This window comes from Macrobrachium nipponense, chromosome 13, assembly GCF_015104395.2.
Source record: "Macrobrachium nipponense isolate FS-2020 chromosome 13, ASM1510439v2, whole genome shotgun sequence".
NCBI lineage: Eukaryota > Metazoa > Arthropoda > Malacostraca > Decapoda > Palaemonidae > Macrobrachium > Macrobrachium nipponense.
In genome coordinates, this window is record NC_087206.1 from 79,251,937 (window position 1) to 79,270,837 (window position 18,901).

At 39.5% G+C, this 18,901-nt stretch overlaps 1 protein-coding gene across 1 annotated transcript in view; it reads right to left on the minus strand.

The window, feature by feature from the left end:
• Positions 1–18,901, minus strand: part of LOC135225882 (calcium/calmodulin-dependent protein kinase type 1-like) — a 124,976-nt gene that overhangs the window by 33,186 nt on the left and 72,889 nt on the right. Inside the window, exons 6-8 of the mRNA XM_064265449.1 lie at positions 15,509–15,649; positions 7,374–7,500; positions 3,913–4,000 (exon numbers count right to left, since the gene is read on the minus strand). Of these exons, the coding sequence (XP_064121519.1) occupies positions 3,913–4,000; positions 7,374–7,500; positions 15,509–15,649 (356 nt within the window). The remainder of the gene's footprint in view (positions 1–3,912; positions 4,001–7,373; positions 7,501–15,508; positions 15,650–18,901) is intronic.

The following is an 18,901-nucleotide window of genomic DNA, read 5'->3' on the forward strand; positions in this document are numbered from 1 at the left end:
AATATTCAGTTTATTTTAGACAGAATTACCAGATGGCCTTCCCAATTATTTCCTAAAACGTGTTTCTGGTTAACCAAAAAAAAAATATATAATTATATTTCACTTTCATCATTACCTATATTATAATACTATCACTATTTTTCCATTATAGTACAATATCCATATTAAGCCTTACAATCCCACTATTAAACTAGATTCTCCCCCAATCCAAAATATAAATATGCGTTCTACTGTAACAGAAGATAGCCCAGCAACAGATTTAAAATTCTGTTGATTATCAATGTATAAGATCATCAGACACTAACTGAGGGTCAAGCTCCAAGACTTCAGCCTCTCCACCCAGAGAATTTTGAAGCTATTGTAATCATGGAGGAGGAACAGCTGAAGAAGGGCACACGTTTTAGCAGTTTTCTTTCACAATTTAAACACAGTTGCCTAATCAACAAAAGCAGTTCTCTTGATTTGGAAGGCCTTGAGCTACACATAGAACATACCATAAGTGTTCCAGTGTCGTTTTAATAAAGAGTTCAACCACAGAAAGCAACACCTCATGCTCCTACTTGTCTTCCTTGTAATCATCTGCTCTACTTTCTTTCCATTATTTTATTACTTTCATCATAAGAATCCTGAGAGTCAAGATGAGCTGTGAATGAATCAATTCCTCTACAAAAAGTTTATTTTCATCTTGTTGCATGAGCTCAACAATGTTACGTTCTGTGGGCTTGCCTAGATTATACTGGTATTTGAGGTACCTAACACAATTTGTAAAACATTCTTACAAGAGCAGATCTACAAGCCCCTAAAATCCAACTCCTCATCATTTTATCAACCTGAAACAGATCATCAGACCACCACAATTTCTGCCACCCAAACTTTTTACAATTTACCTTTTTAAATCATCCCTTCCAAGAGCAGCCATATGTGTTTGCATAATTTACCTCCTTACATTATCCCTTCCATGAGCAGCCACATGTGATGTATTTTGTATATTAAGTTTTGCAGAAAGTTTGGCAAACAGAAGAATAATTCAACCTTTCATGTACAAAAGATGTCCATTTGGGACAAACACAACGCAAAAGTTTCCACATACTAGGTCATTAGGAGGGGATGAGCTCAAGAACTTTCAAACATGACAAAATCGGTGTTGGCATCTACTGGAAAGATGGCAACAGTTATCCAGGCATTCCTAAGACCTTGGCAAAGGTTTCATATTTTTCACCCGTTGGCCAACATTACCATTTACGGAATCTTTACCTCACTTAAACCACTTAAACCTTTCGCAACTTAAATCTTTCACCCTGCTAGAGTTCTTTCTGATATGGCCTGATTTTGATAAGACTGCAATTCATATTCTTATTTGAGCTGGTAAATATTTCATTGTAATATTAAAGACAGCATCAGCAAAATGAAACAATCCATCTCAGAAAGTGAACAATGCTGTAATCTTTATTTCTTCATGGTACATTGCTTTCTCTATAATGAGTAATCCTGAGATGGGCTTTTTTCCAGGTTAGTAGCCAGAAAACTCCTTGTACAACATTTCACTGATCTCCAAATAACTTCACCATATTAATTGTTTTTTTAGCTGAGGTACAGCTGACAGTCCGAGGAGTATGAATTCAAATAGCAATTCACAAGTGATTCTAAACTGATATTTAAAACAACTCTGAACAGAGATACAAAAGCAGACCACACCCAATGATATTTCTGATGATTGGCATACCTGTATGTTCCAAATGCATTAAGACAAAATGACAAGCAAGCCTCACAAAAGTGCTATACCCCTTTCAAAGCAGTTTCCATTTTTCTCAGTGATGCAAGACAATGGCTACAGAGCCTAATGGAAGGGAGTATGCAAACACCATGTGATGTTGCTCAAACAAGATGATGAATCAGGATATCTTGCTTGGCAGCCAATCAGAACACTACAGTTGATGACCTTTCACAAATCTTCAAGTTGATAAAATACCTGGACTGGTGTTGAAAATTTATACTTAAAGAGAGGTGAGCACTAGAGTAGGTACACTTCATGAGGCTGAACAGATAGGTTGGAAAAGATGAAACACACTGGATTAGAAGCAAAATGAAACATTCAATGGAACTGGAAGCCAACAGGACACTGCAAAGAACCTTTAGTGCCATTTACACTTACATATTATGAAAGGCACAAGGTGGGCAGCATCTACTAACAGTAACTAAAGATCTTGCCTCCACTAGCTCTTGCAAGCCTGTAAAAAGGACCTTATTCAGTTTCTATAGCTGAATTCCGATTCTATCTTAATTCTTCATTTAAGTCTCAAATCAAATATTCATAAGATGACTTATCTACATGCAATGACTTTGTTCCTTTCAAAAATGACTTGAGTGAGTATTTAACAGAGCATTACACATTATTTTGTTGTTTAAATGAGTAACAACTATAATGCTTTATTGCTTTCATCAGCTGATACATGTAGCACTATGCAACAGACATTCTTAGTATATGACATAAGTAGCACTCCTATACCCTAGTTCTGTTTTAGCACTTCAAATTATCTTCAAGGTATCAAAGTGCACAGACACACACAGACACACACACACACACACACTACATATACATACAACATACACACATACATACAATTAGCCGAGACCACAACAAAAATAAAAGAAGCAGTACCGAGTGCTTTCATGTTATATTTCAACACATTTTCGAGGTACAATTTAGTGACATATAAGCATGTATATACATATCCGTGTATATATATATATATATATATATATATATATATATAATATGTATTTATATATATATTAATATACATATCTTGTATATATATATATAAATATATATAGATATATATATATATTATATAATAATATATATATATATATATATATATATCTATATATATATATATGTATATAATATATATATATATATATATATATATATATATATATCTCTTTCCGCTGGTAAGCGTTTCCCTTGATAAAGTGCTCCAAAAAATAAAATAAGAAAAAGTACTAATTGCTATTACGTATGTGTTGGCAACACTATGTGAAAGACCAAAAACTCACCAGCCACTGCAATCCATCATTAGATTTTGTAAGAGAAGGCACATAAACATTTAATAACACAGAAAAGCAGATTACATGGATGTGTAGTGATTGATTCTGTATACTGCATATTTCTTACATGTTCAGATGTGTATGTACACATATACGTACATGGATTCATATATGGACATAAATATGCATCAACATATAAACAAACACTTCATTTTACATTCTGCGGTGCACTTGTTATTTTGATAAAATATGAATTAAAGGCACAAAAAAAATAGCGTACATCCCCCAAAATCACTTAGTATTCACATGTGGGAAGATCTTTTTGAGCTAAGCAGCATCATATGCATCATGTACCACATTACCTTTCGAGCAGTCTAGAGAGACCCAGGCCTCAAATCTTAAATAGAATTGCACTGTAGATAAACGACAACAAGACAGAAGTTTGGTGTGAATTATAAAATGCAGAACAGGCCTGTTAAGTCCCACAACATGATCTTTTCTTTTAACCATGACTCAGCCACTGTGTTAACCACTGTATAATGTCAAACAAAATCTAGAGTATACATTACGCAGGAGTATAAAGCAGTAGAGCTGAGGGTTTTCCACATTCAGTTATAAAGGACTTAAAGTTCTCCCATAATCTTGAAAATATTGTAAAACAATCGCTCATTAATATTCCATACTACTGTGCTTTTTCCTTCATGACTTTTTATGTTTTTTGCATAAGATCTTAACAGGCCTGAATGTGAGTAAGTTGGATAGTAGTTACCAAAGGATCTATATACAGACTCTTGATAGACTTCAAATAAGAAATTAAAAAAATTAAAATGAACAACATGCATCTTAAAGATTTATATTTACCCTCCAACGGCTTTTTGCAAAATTTTTCTTGAGCTGTTCTGATACTGAGCTATGTATATTTCTGTCACTGGCAGCATTACCAGAAATCCTGGAAAAAAGGTAAACAAAAAAAAAGCTTTGGAATTATGTTTTCTTAATTATCACTAACTGCACACTGTATGACAAAAGACAAGTAAAACATTTAAAACAATATCAGTTTCACAATCAAAACCATTGCCTTTTATGTAATCATTTTGCCTTCCTCAGTGAGTCAGTCAAAGTCAATTCAAAAAGTTACTTTACTTTAATGACACTATAAAATAGGCATAAGTGCATAATAAATAAACTATTACCTGAAATAGCCTTATGCTTCATTTGGAAGACGGTGACTACCCAAGCTTAACAGAAAATTTAAATTCTGCTACCCTACATGACAATATTCTTACAAGTTTCGCAGACCAAAATTAATATGAGACTTTTGTCCTTGAGGGTAGTTGCTTTCCCTTCTGTTTTTGCATGCAATACTTTTCTTTCCATATATTTTAGTTAATTTCGTGTAAATCCAGTTTTCTTCCTTGTGTTTCCTTCATAGCTCACCCTGTACTCATAGGTGCTGGTAACTTCCTTGCAGCATTCACTCATTTACTTACAGATCGTCTGTGCCTAACTTTCATGAATCTTGGACATTCACTTTAATTTCACTCAAAAATTGCTTCTTTAGCTTGCCTTGTGCTTTTGCTACACTGTGTAAAACAAACCTCTTCCAGTTAAGAAAAACTATTTACCTGGCCCCCTTATATGAAGGTAATCTCCAGAAAGGAGAAATCTGCATTCAGTCAATAGCGGCAGTGGTTTCTATGTAAAACACATAGAATGTCGAAAACTGTATTTACAAAATTAAGAACCCACTTCCTTGAAAACCCAAAATATCCCACAAGTATTCATATTAGTTTTGTGTTTCTACTGCTGGCAGATTGGTCAAACTGGGATTGCTTGATAATCTAAAAAGACACAAGGGAAAATAAATGGTAATCACCTCTCTTCGATGGCATTTAGTAAAAAATTGCTTTTCAAATTTCTATTGATATTCTCTGCTTTTGCTAGTTTTTGCTAATATCAAACAACTTTGCTTCTTTTTCGACTATCTTACCACTTGACACAAAGCTTTCCTATCTTTTCATTCACAAGAGGTTCCCAATCTAGAATTGCTCCATCACTACACTTTTCTCTGATCATCCTATTCACTCTGACTGCTATAATCATACATCAACACTCATACCCTTCTGTTTACCCCAAAATTTCTAGCTGAAAGAGCAGGCATGAGTCTTCCCTAACCTCTCCTTTCACTGCTATACTACTCAAGCTTCATGTATATCTGCTAGGAATTACTGTACCATACCATAGCACAGTACTTTGAAGGACATGAATTTTTATCAAGTTACCTAGAAATATGATGTCTTAATCTCTTACAACTTTGTGGTCCTTTTAACAAAAATGCTCATTAACTTCTGCCAGTCTAAGTTACCTTTTCAATTCCATCCTGAGAAGATCTGTAGCTTCCTCTTCTAGTGGGAAGCTGTGCTCTTTGGCTTTCATTTTTCCTCTAACTATTCTCTTAGCAATTGCAATGTACCTTGAATCTCCTACAGGACCCCTCTTTAATCCCAAGTCCTTTGCATTATCACCTATTTTATCTATTTCAAGGTTTATTGGGCTTGTGAATCGTTACATATTGGCTGGGCATCTGTCATAAATCCTTTCCCAGCAAAATTCCTTAAAGGAGTTTACTGTTGCCTGACTGCCTAAATTGCCTGGGTATCAAATCCTGCGCTCATCCTTCCTCATGGAAATGTTTTAGCTAATTGCAACGAAGGTAAACACTAAAATTTGTCCAGCTACCATACTTTTGCCTTACCTTCTATGATCTTATTAGAATTTAAAACTTCTCTCAACTGTTACTCATTGAATATCTTGAATCCAACTTTTCCCTTGAATCATCAATATGATTTCTGTGAAACAGGCTTTACAGTGGAGCCCCCGTATTCGCGTTCTCCAGATTCGCGGACTCACACATTCGCGGATTTCTCTGGGGAACGTTTCCCCGCATTATTCGCGGAAAATTCGCGCATTCGCGGTATTTTTCTATGATAAATATCCACAAATTCCTGCTTTTTTTGATGAATTTCATCATAAAATGCACTTTTTGTGATAAAACTATTAAAAAAACCAAGTATAAAAATTTTTAGTGGGTTTTTCTTGAGTTTTAACTAACAAAATAGGCTGTTTTTAGCATTTTCATAGGGGTTCCAAACATTCGCGGATTCTAACTATTCAACGGGGGGGTCTGGTACGCATCCCCCGCGAATACAGGGAGACCACTGTATTGGCAAATCTTTTGTATCTCAATCACACAACAAAATTGAAAATATGCTTCAATGTACCACTTCTTTCCTATTCTTCTTTCACCTTTTCTGAACTGGTGAGTTCTGATTGATATTGATCATAAATGTGAAGCAATCACTAGTCCAATTACCACAAGCCTTCACCCCAGGGTCAAGTAAAGTTCATCATCAAGTATCACTGTAATGATACAAAAGCAATAGACAATTTTGTCCCAGCCTGAATGTGGCTGCAAGTTTGTTCCTCTGTAGTTAATATTTGAATATCTGAACTTTAAATAATGGTGCTATGGCTGTTGAGTTTTGACTTGTCAATTACTGACTACAGGACACCTTAACACACTGCTTATATAAATTTATATCTCTCAGAAAGAGAAAAGAGTACAACAAGGGCATTAACTTTAGCGCTAAATTCTTCAGCCTGAGAGCAGCTTGACCTGATCAGCGGAGAAAACACTTTTATACATATTTATTTTCAAAATAAGCTAGTTTTGACACCTATTGCAAAGAACAGTAAACCAGACTGTGAGAGGGGCATATCATGTCAGGATGTGTAACACTTTCCAACATTCTGAGTATGCCAAGTAGCATGGCATATACCCACCCCTTTATGTGAAGAATCTTAAAACAACCTAGCAACTCCACCGAACTGGCCTTGTAAGCCAGGGATGAGGTGATTAAGGGAGCCCAAGCATCGCTGTTGCCTGGTCCTTTCCAGTCTTAGCTGGTTGGAGAGAGGGCTTAGAAGTCAATCATAGTGTGTTTTCCCAGGATAAAGGATACCAGAAAACTTTTCCTTTCCTGTCAAACGGATGCTTCATTCCAATAAAGGGGTGGATTCAGAAGGTAGTAGCCTTCTGGTTTTCAGCAAGTCTCCGGATGACAGCTGATAGCCCCATGCCTTTCTTCCTTCATGATGAGCCCACCATATATAACAACCATAAACCTTATACCTATTATGATTTGAAGAATTTGCAGGAAGCAATTTCCTGTTATATGGGAAACTGAACACTATCAAGAAAACATCCACATATTTAAATATCAAAGTATCTCATGTTTCCAGGGAAAATGTGGAGAACTTACCATGGATGACCAAGTGCTTGCTTACATGTATATCTCTTTTCTACATCAACACACATGAGTTGCCTTATGAAGTCCTTTGCTGATTCACTGATTTCATCCCAGTATGGAGAATCAAATTCAAATTCACCTGAAAATATGAAAAGCTGATTAATGAAAGAATACAAGTAGTATGAAATTAATATTTTAAGAAAAAGTAATTTGTAATACACATGCTAATTCCTGGTGTTTTTTAAAGAACATTTTTATTAATAAATCAAAAGATCCAACAGTTTCAGCATTTATAATGGACCTCAAAAGTCTATCATCTATGTTGGGTGCTACACCTGACTAAGTTATGCATCTATTCCTTGGCAATCAAACAAGTATAGCGAGCAATCAAACTGGCTATATGTATCTGTTTTTCTGTTTTTTTATGTTACACAAGCAAAAAATTGAAGTACAAAATCGAGATGCCACTGCTATGTAGATGGCTTAGTGGCAAAAATTAAGAGAAGCAAGAAGAAAAATTAAATAAGCATCTTGCCCATGAATCTTTTAAAAAGTTATAAATTACTTCACCGTACCCAATAATATGTTATTGTCATGATACAATAAAGTTTGTTCATACTTACCTGGCAGATATATATAATTAAGTACCCACCCACCTCCCTTCAGGGGACAGTGGTATGAAAATCTGAATAGAAAATGGGAATGGTTCCTGATATCCGCCTCCCAGCATCGGGAATGGGCACTAACCACCTGGCCGCCCACTGCGTGTGCCGGGAGTTTTGAAATTCTGTCGGACTTCGGAGAATACAGCTATATATATATCTGCCAGGTAAGTATGAACAAACTTTATTGTATCATGACAATAAGATTTTGTTCATGAAACTTACCTGTCAGATAAATATATAGCTGAATCCCACCATTGGAGGTGGGAAGGGACAGAACAGAAGGATTTTGGGAAACAATTTACATGCAGATGATTGACATCTTGGTTCCACCTGTTAGCATAGCTGACTTCATGATTACTGTCACCCAAGTCTGCTTCTGCTTTACTAGAGTCTCCAGCAAGGTAGTGACCTATATAGCTGGTGAGTTCTAGATGATCTGTCAACGGGAGCGTGACCACAATGTGACTAGACCATATTGACCATACTGTGAGGGGCAACGAAGCTAAAAACCACCACCTGACCTAACCTATCGAAGTTAGTCCCATAACTTCTAGGCTAAAGAAAGGGAAAGCGCCTCAAGTGACCAACCCTTCAACCATAAACCAACACCATAAAATCAAAAGCACACCTATCCCTTTTCTACAGGATAGGATTCGTGCTGCTTCCTGCCCCCAATAACATTTCTGCGGATATGTATGGTCCTAGCGACTCGCAGTTCTCATATGTCGTCTTCACATCCCGCAGGTAATGTGAAGCGAACACAGAGTTGCTTCGCCAAAAAGTAGCACTTAGGATATCGCTGAGTGCCATATTCTTTTGAAACGCCATTGAGGTTGCGACAGCTCTCACCTCATGGGCTTTTACTTTCAAAAGTTTCAGATCACCATCTGGGCAGGACGCATGGGCCTCCCTGATGGTGTTTCGTAAAAAGAATGCCAGTGCATTTTTTGACATAGGAAAGTCGGGTCTGTTAACAGAACACCACAGATTTTCTGAAGGACCCCGACAGTCTTTAGTCTTCTGCACATAAAACTTGAGAGCCCTGACAGGGCACAGGACTCTCTCTGGCTCTCGTCCGATGAACTCTGCTAACCCCTTGATTTCAAAGGTCTTCGGCCAGGGGTTAGATGGGTTTTCGTTCTTTGCTAAGAAGGCAGGGCTCAGGGAGCACACTGCATTGTGTCCCCTGAAGCCCACATGTCTACTCATTGCTTGAATTTCACTAACCCTCTTCGCTGTGGCAAGAGCGGTTAGGAAAATCACCTTTCTTGTAACATCTTTCAACGAGGCAGCATGCAGAGGTTCAAATAGACTCGACATTATGAACTTCAGAACTACGTCAAGGTTCCATGATGGGACCTTCGGTTGCAGTACTTTCGATGTTTCAGAGGACCTCAAAAGATCGTGAAGGTCTTTATCATTTGTCAGGTCTAACCCTCTGGGACGGAAGACAGCTGACAACATACTTTTATATCCTTTGATCGTGGGCACCGCAAGTCTGTCCACATTTCTCAGATGCAGGAGAAAATCAGCGATCTGGTTCACAGAGGTCGTGGAGGAGGAAATACCTTTCTTCCTACACCACTTCCTGAAGACAGCCCACTTAGATTGATAAACTGCTCAAGAGGAAGCTCTTCTAGCGTTGGCAATAGCTTCTGCCACTGGTCTTGAAAAACCTCTCGCTCTGGCCAACTTCTTGATAGTCTGAACGCAGTCAGACTCAGAGCGGAGAGGTTTCCGTGGTACCTCTCAAAGTGGGGCTGTCTGAGAAGATCGGCTCTCTCTGGAAGGGTTCTTGGGAAGTTTACTAGAAGAGACATGACTTCCGTGAACCAGTCGCTTGAAGGCCAAAATGGGGCGATTAGTGTCATTCTCGCTCCCGGAGACGCCGCAAACTTCCTGATTACCTCTCCTAACAGTTTGAAAGGGGGAAAGGCGTAGACGTCCATCCCCGTCCAGTCCCATAGGATGGCATCTATTGCTATCGCTTCCGGGTTGAGAACCGGTGAGCAATAAATAGGAAGCCTCTTCGTTTTTGAGGTTGCGAAGAGGTCCACTAGCGGGCGTCCCCATAGCTTCCATAGTTCTTGGCAGACCTCTAGATGGAGAGTCCATTCCGTGGCAAGCAGTTGATGTTGGCGGCTTAGAAGATCCGCCCGGACATTTTGCACTCCCGAAACGAACTTCGTTAGGATTACTATGTTCCGAGCTTTCGCCCATAGGAGGATGTCTCTTGCAATCTCGAACAGGGACCGAGTGTGTGTTCCCCCCTGTTTTTTGATATATGCGAGAGCTGTGGTGTTGTCCGAGTTGATCTGGACAACTCGGCCCACTACTTGTTCCTCGAAGAATTGGAGAGCCAACCGAATAGCTTCCAACTCTTTCAGGTTTATGTGCCAGGACCTCTGTTCCCCTCTCCAGAGGCCTGACACTTCCTCCTTGCCTACTGTTGCTCCCCAGCCCGCCATGGAAGCGTCTGAGAACAACACTAGGTCGGGGCTCAAAAGGCTGAGGGACAGTCCTTCTGATAGTTTGACTGGATCTTGCCACCACTTCAGATGATCCTTGACCGATTGGGAAATTATCAATGTCGTGTCTAGATCTTGCTTGTCCTTCCAGTTTTCTGCTAGAAAAAACTGGAGCGGCCTGAGGTGCAACCTCCCCAGGGAAACAAACTTCTCCAGCGAGGAAATGGTTCCCAGCAGACTCATCCATTCCTTTGCCGAGCATGTTTCCTTCCCTAAGAAAGCTGACACTTTTTCTAAGCATTTCTGCAGACGTTCCTTTGATGGAAAAGCTTGAAAAGCCACTGAATCAAGGGCAGAAATGTCAATTTTTTCCCTTGTTCTTTGAGGAGGCCTTGCCTCTAGAGAGCCCCCTTCCTCGCGGAAAAGCTCTCGAGGAAGGCGCTCCACGAAAGGGCTTAAACTTCTTCTTGGGGGCTTGCACGGCTGAAGTAGAAGCCTGGGCTGTAGGACGTCTGGAAGACTGTGTCAAGAGGTCCTGCGTTGCCTTTTCCTGCAGGTTAACCGACAGATCCTTTATCATGGACTGCGGGAAAAGATGTGTAGAAAAAGGGGCGAACAACAATTCTGCCTTCTGCGCAGGAGACACCGATTTCGCCGCAAAACTGCAGTACAGAGCTCTCTTCTTTAGCAGCCCAGTAGCGAAATGGGATGCCAGTTCATCAGAGCCATCCCTTACTGCTCTATCCATACAAGCCAACACGCTGGATAATTCTTCCAAAGAAATCGAGTCTGGACTTCTGGATTGTAAGTCCAGGGCCCCCAAGCACCAATCCAAGAAGTTAAACACTTCTAAAGTCTTGAAGATACTTTTCAGATGGTGATCCGTTTCCGACATAGTCCAGGAAACCTTTGCTGATGATAGGTACGACCTCCTCGGAGCGTCAACCTAGTTAGCAAAATCGCCTTGAGAGGAAGACGGTGCTTTCAATCCCGCTTCTTCTCCCGTTTCGTACCAGATTCCCGCTCTCCCGATTAGTCTCGATGGAGGAAGAGCAAAGGAAGTGTTGCCTTTCGCCTTCCTTGAGTCCATCCAATCTTGGATTCTCTTAAATAATCTCTTCGCAGAGAGCGAGGTGGCAATTTTAACGAAGCCAGGAGCTTTCCTGGCTTTCGATGAGGCCAACTGTGAAGGCGGAGAGCAAGGAACCGGTGCTTGAAACTTATCCGGGAACAAGTTTTTCAGAAGGTGCGTCAACGTCTTATAATCCGAGGCGGATGACGTTGTTGGCTCTTCATCGTCCGTAGGACATGAATCACTAGACGATTCTCTTTCTCTAGCAGTAGTGTCCTTCAAAGATCGCAATGTTATTAATCCTTGAGGCCCTGTTCGCAAGAGGATGCCTCTGTCTGAAGTAGGGTTAGAAGTACCAATCCGTTTCTGTTTCCCTGTTATCTTCGACACTTTAAGATCTTGGAAATTAACATCTTGTGGAACATCATGACGCTTCGGACTTAAAAATTCTTCCAAGGCGTCCTCCCGAGCGTCCTGGAGAGCGTCCCGATGCGTATGACGCCGCGCGTCCTGGCAAGCGCTTCGATAAACAGGACGTCGAATGTCATTTGACGCTTCCTCAAAAGCGTCCTGATTAATGTCACGCAAAGCAGGATGTCTAGCTTCTCTAACATCATCTTCCATAACGACAAATGCAGGCCGTCGAGCGTGTCGTCCGTATTCAGAGACGTCCTTACGAGGCTCTTGATCTTGGCGAGCCTCGCTCTCTTGACGTGCACGAGAGAAATACTTTGAACAATGATCGTCCGTCGGAGATTTCTGGACGTTCACGACCTCTTGACAAAGACGCCGGCCGCCTGTGCGACAACTCACGTCTTTGCCATACTCGTCTCTCCTAGACGCTCTCTCATAAGGAACGCTTTCACGTTCTCGAATGAGTCAGCTGCTAGAAGGTGACGAAGAGGCCGACGAACGAGGAGAAGGAGCCGGGGACTGCCTGGTTCTCTTAACAGGCAGCCACCGGTCCTTCCTCCGCCGACAGGGTTCTGTCTCTCTTTTCGCAAAATAGGAAGCCAACTGTTTCTGCATATCCATTAGAATCTCCCTTGACGGAGAAAATTCTTGACCAGGAGAAGGACTAATCCTGTGAGAGGAAGACGGGCAAGGGGATGCCCTCTCCTTCGTCTCAGGAACAAATTTAGAGCGACTTGGACGCTCAAAAGCGTCCTCCTCCGATGAAGTCTTGGTACTTTTCTGTGGTGAGAAGGCTTCAAAATATTCAGGTGACGAATGAAAAGGTTGAAAAGAAGGACGTGAAGCATCCTCTTCTCTAAAACCTCTCTTAAGAGGGCGACAAGGACGACGGCCGCCTGTGCGACGTCTTGCGCCCTTGCCGCTCTCCCCGCAAGAGGCTCTCCGAGAGCTCCAGCCCCGGTGAGGGGAGGACGCCTCGGAGGATGAGAAACACTCTTTAAGGACTCGTGCTCGTGCACGATCCTTGGCAGTCTGGGACGCATCCACAGATTCTGCCGAAGGGACGTCAGACCGGTTTTTAGATCCCGTAACCCTCCTTCGGCTTTCGACTTGCCCACTCCCTAAGTCCTGGGAGTCCGTCAGAGGTCTAGACCTGGAGGCATTATGGGAACGATCTGACGGCCCCTCCACAACACTAGATGCACCAACACTTTCATTGCACTTCGACACATTCGATTGTAGCGCGAGCACTTTTGACTCCAGGGCACGAATCGACTCCATGATCGTAGAGAGCACATTTCCTTCTGTAGACACTTCCTGATTGCCCGAAGGCAACACTACAGGGTTAGGTTGAATTAAATCTACAGGGGGATTCGATGGAGATATAATATTACCCTGACTTCTATTCACAGAAGCACTCCTGGAGGAAGACCCTGATTCTATCGCGCTCAAGTTTTCTTACATAAGAATCATACGCTTTCCACTCAAGATCTGTCAATTCCTCACACTTGATGCATATATCATTCAACAAACATACATGACCTCGACATTTCGTGCACACAGAGTGAGGGTCTACCGAAGCTTTCGGTAGCCTCACCTTACATTCTTGCACACCACACATCCTGAAACTAGTAGAACTAGATCCAGACATCGTATTTAAAGAAAAGTCAAAGCCAAAATCCAAATCAAACCACTATTGCGTATGCCAAGCCAACAATCCAGTCCAAAAAATCCAAAAGTCAATCAGGATACTCAAGGCAAAAACTTTTCAAAATCCTAGGCGGAGGTCTGGAAACAGTTGTTTACAGACTGGCGACAGAGAAAAATCTGAATAGAAAATGGGAATGATTCCTGATATCCGCCTCCCAGCGGCGGGAATGGGTACTAAACACCTGGCCGCCCACTACGTGTGCTGGGAGTTTTGAAATTCTGTCGGACTTCGGAGAATACAGCTATATATATATCTGACAGGTAAGTTTCATGAACAAAACTGTATGTACATATTCTCATATTGTATTGTATTATAAAATACTACTAACATTGTGGTCAGTGTTTTGGTTTGGAATTCGGCTGATGGCGAATACGAGTTTATTTTGCCAGATGTATTTGACTATTCTGAGTGAATTTGCTTTGCTTCTAGTTGGCATAAACAAATATCTTGATACTTAACTTTTATGAAACAAGGTCAATTTTCGTTATAAGTGTTTTTAAGTCGAAATTTGACTTGAATCCGTTTCGTTGTGATTGTGAACTAATTTTCTTTTTTTTAACAGATTACGTTGGCGGCATGTTTATTGAGTAAAACAATTAAGCAATTCCGCTCGCTATTTTCTTTCATCAAAATATGAGCTTTACGTTATTTATCTTTTATCAGCATGAAAGCAACACTAAAATGTGTTCTTTCAACCCAGTAGTTTTAACTAAAATTATTTCCTCTCCATTTTATTTACGGTAGTGTTTGATGGCATTAGTTTAGGGGAATTTTATCCTTGTTGCCGATGTATGATTATAGCCATTAGCAGCTTGAACAGTTTTCACAGCTTCAGCTACAGCTTTCTTTACATTTAACAGTACGTATATTTCCTTGTTGATCTTTGATCTATAGTGAGAATAAATTTACTCCATGAAAATATCTGTCATATTCAACATAACGTCAATTATAACATAACTATGGTAATTGTTTACAATCGTATGATGGTTGAAATACAAGCCAAATGGATGTTATTGTTATCCAATACGGTTGTACTTAACAAAAAAAAGTTGTTCCTCTTTTGGTTTTCATGGCTGTACACATTTATGCAACGAACAAAATCTTAAAAAAATACTTGAATAATATATTCTTTTGCTGTTTTTGGACTTACTTAACTAGAAGATGGGATAAAGTTAGTCTATTGTAATTTGGTCTCTCTCTTGCAAAATCTGATTATTGTAAGACGAATTATCGTAACTTGAACACTACCTGTAGACTGTATATAACCTTATTATATCTTTACATACTCTTTCTGTTATGTTTTAATTCAATATTTGTTATTTAGAAATGTATTTTCCTTATTTAATAACATGAAACAAAAAATATGGGATGGCATTTTGAGGGTTGGAAGGATAAGGGCATTTTAAGTATTTTCAATAGGGAAATTTGATTTGATGTGTGAGCAAATTGAGCTACGAGCTCAGCCACAGAACGAATTAAACTCGTAGGTCAAGGTGCCACTGTATATTGAATAGTTACACCATTTCATGTTGAATAACATACTTTGTTTTTGTCATTGGCACAAGAAATATATTGTCTAAAAGAGAAACTAAGGTTAATTTTTATATTATAAACCCATAACTTGGGGTACCTTTTAGCTTTCCATTTATATAATGTTCTACGACAAACTCTCTCTGAAGGAAGAAGAGCTAGAAATTTCTAGTCAAGAACCTGACATTATGAGCAATGAAAACATTTAAACCACAGGTGGAGCAAGATCTCAGACAAAACAAATTTACTGCGTAGTGACCTTTAACACTTCTGACAGGAAAACTTACCTTTAAGGATCTGTGCAAAAAGGTTGGCATCATTTTCATCATAAAAAGGAGGATACCCACACAGTAGAATATATGCAATAACACCTATACTCCATACATCTACTGCTTTACCATACGGTTTTTGTGCTAGGACTTCTGGCGCTGAGAAAACAAATAATAAAAGTTAATAACACTGAACTTTTCCACATACTCCTTGTAACAAATATGTTTGTATAATCATATAAAAGGAAGCTAATTCTGCCTTAATACACAATGTAATAATGAGTTTAAGTGGTAAACAAATATTGCAATACATATACAGCACAGCAATAGTAGTTATCTTAGGGGAAATATGACAAATTTTTAATCAATTTGTATTTTTCATAGCTAACAAACCTGAGGTCTTAACAATAGGATAGTCGAGAGAGATTCCTCCTCAACACAACCTTCTTTGTCAGTTTCTTGTGGAGAGATGCCTCCAATCATTAAGATCTTTATGTCTTCATGCATAGAGTTGATTCAGTATCTCTTACAAGAGACCTTTCCTGCGAAACAGTGACTCACATGTAAGACTATTACTTCAGAGGATCTTCGTCAGCCGTATACAAGGTGAGACGTCTGCTGCTGTGATTGGTGACATCAAAAGGGTCTCTCCACTCGGAGTTCTTGTTCTCTGGACAAGATCTTCTGAATGTTTTCCAGAGCAGAGGAACTTCCTTCTGTTGATATTGGCAAGGTGCTACAGGTCTTGCTCATGTTTGGTTTATCTGAAGGGTGCAGACCTCTCTTCACCTAAGAATCCTCGGTGTGGTTCAAGAGCTTGGAGAGTTCTTGTGTCACCTTGGAAGCTAAAACCTCATGCTTGGGACCTTCCTCTGGTACTGAGTATGGGACCTTACTCTGGGTCTGTGTTTTCTTTCAAGCACGTGTGTCAATCATCTCCCAGGAAACTGACTTTGTAAGCAGTTTTCTTCTGACCTAGGCGTCCATGGATGGGTTGGAAAGCTTCAGGGTTCCATCAAGCACTGCGTAGCTATCTGAATGTCTTGTCTCCTAGAGGTTAGGTGTCGTACACTTCCTGTTAACGGAGGCCAGGTTAAGGAAGAAGTGTCCTAGTACACCCATTCGTTGTCTACACGACGTGTTTAGACAAGCCAACTCCTCATTGTCAAGTTCTCCCACCGATTGGTTGCATGCAGAAGCCCATAACACCAGAGGAATATGTTCCTCCCTGCCATTTTAAAGTACTTATCTGTTCATACGTTGTCAATGCTGGTTCATGACTACCTCAAACCACTTTTACTTTCTACTCCATGAAGAATGTAGTCCACAGTCCCTCAGACACATTTTCCTAGGGTCCAGTGGTGGCTGTTCAGCAAATGTGACTCATCCAGTGCTAAGATGATTGTGTGGAGTAGGGAATGAGGGAGCTGACTAGTCTCTTTTCTTTCCCTTTCCTCCTTTCTTTATTCCTGCGGGCAGTTTTAAGAATAGACACATCACTGGAACTGGCTTGATGCAGGTGAGTATTACAGCCATACTGTTACAGCACTTTTCATGTTCCATGCAACATGTAAATATGCTTCTCAGTAGCTAAATTCTCCTCTCCTTGCAAGGGGAATGAGGAGTGGTGGTAAACCCATTTCTTGTGGCCAACATGGTTTGTTGCCTGGACAAATAGTTCTTTTGGAATTCCATAAATACAATGAATCTGGTCATGTTTCATTGTATTTGAACCCAATGGACTGAGTGTTAGATATCTAAATATCTAACATCTCAAAGGCTTGGTCTCCTTCTTTAGCAATCTCATTGCAAAAAATTAATTCAATTACCCATCCACTCTAGTCCAAGCACTATAATTTAAATCTAAATTACTTTGGTGTGCAATAGAAAACAATTTGCATGTGTTCTAAATAGACAAAAATCTATATGCGATACTTTGCCATTTTAAATTGCTCTGAAGAGTTTATCTCAAGTGTCATACATCAGAGGTAGTTTTGGAAATCATTATATACTGTCCTTGCAGCTAAACAAGGTGACATCCAAGGGAACCATGAAATTATATAATCTCTGCAGCTGTAACTCAAGATATAAAACATAATTCTTATTAAATCTTTGCAGCCATAACTCAAGATATAAAACATGATTTTTATTAAAGTTTTTTAATCTGGAAAAATTCATGTAAAACTAGGAGCAACATTAGCAAATATGATTTGTCATGAGGCAGCAGTACCACAGAGTAGTGTACAAGGCACATACAGGTTTGCTTTGCTGGTTACTGTCTTTGGACAGATAATTTTAAAGAATGTTTTACACATTACTACTTGCTGATGACTACCTGAAATCACATGATGCCTAAAGGTTGTTTGTGAGTTTCACACCATTGGTGAATGGCTGATCATTTTGCACTACAACCATGCCACTTTCCAAGCTTTGAAGACTTTTGATAACTTGCTCAGAGGCTGGAACTTACTCCATACACAGTTACCATTTCTTTATCTTTATTTAAATATTTAGCTAGAAACCCTTACGGACAGTCAATAAACTATAAAACCAAAAGGGATCCAAATGAAAATCAGCCTGTGAGTAAAAAAGTTACTGTAGTAGTATAGGAAAAGAAGATAAGTAATCAAATATGAGGGGATAGGAAATAGAACCAAAACACATTAACTCAAGAGACATTAGCAAAATGCAGATATAAATTTGCCTCTCACTTAAACATTTAGAGATCAGATTTCACAACTGCTCAAGATAAGCTATTCCCCATTTTAGTTGTAGCCAAATAAAACTCCTCAGCAAATTGAGTGGTATTGAACCTGGTACTAGAAAACAACACTGTTTGCAGCTGCAGTTTGTATAGTATTGTGAACAAAAGTAGAGTATAGAAGATGTTTGCTTTTGTAGTAAATTTTATGTAACAAACATAATAAACTCCCCTTATGTCTATGCCACAAGTTAACATTACGAGTAGGCAAAATAAACCTGACTTATGACAAAACTATTCAAGCGTTTGAGATGAGAATCAGCACCTGAAGACCACACAGGAGAACAGCAATCCAAGCAAGAAAGGAGCAAAGTGCTAAAGCACTTAGATATCATAGCTTCATCATAAAACATTCAAAAACATTTCCACAAGTTACCTACTGACTTTTTAAGAAACAAAAGAAAGTAAAGTTCCCAGCAGATGCTGATAACACATCTACTATAACCATTTCAAGTGATCGCCTTCATCAGCAATTACAGCCATGAATGTCACCACTACTGAGGTAGAGAAAGAGATCAAGAACATGGGGTCAAAGCATCAATGGAAATGACAACAGAAAGAACAAGTTGTATATCAAGCCTGTAGGAAGCACTGGCAGTAGCAAATGTAATCAGTTCAGTAGGATAATGATCATATTCTACTGTTTCTAG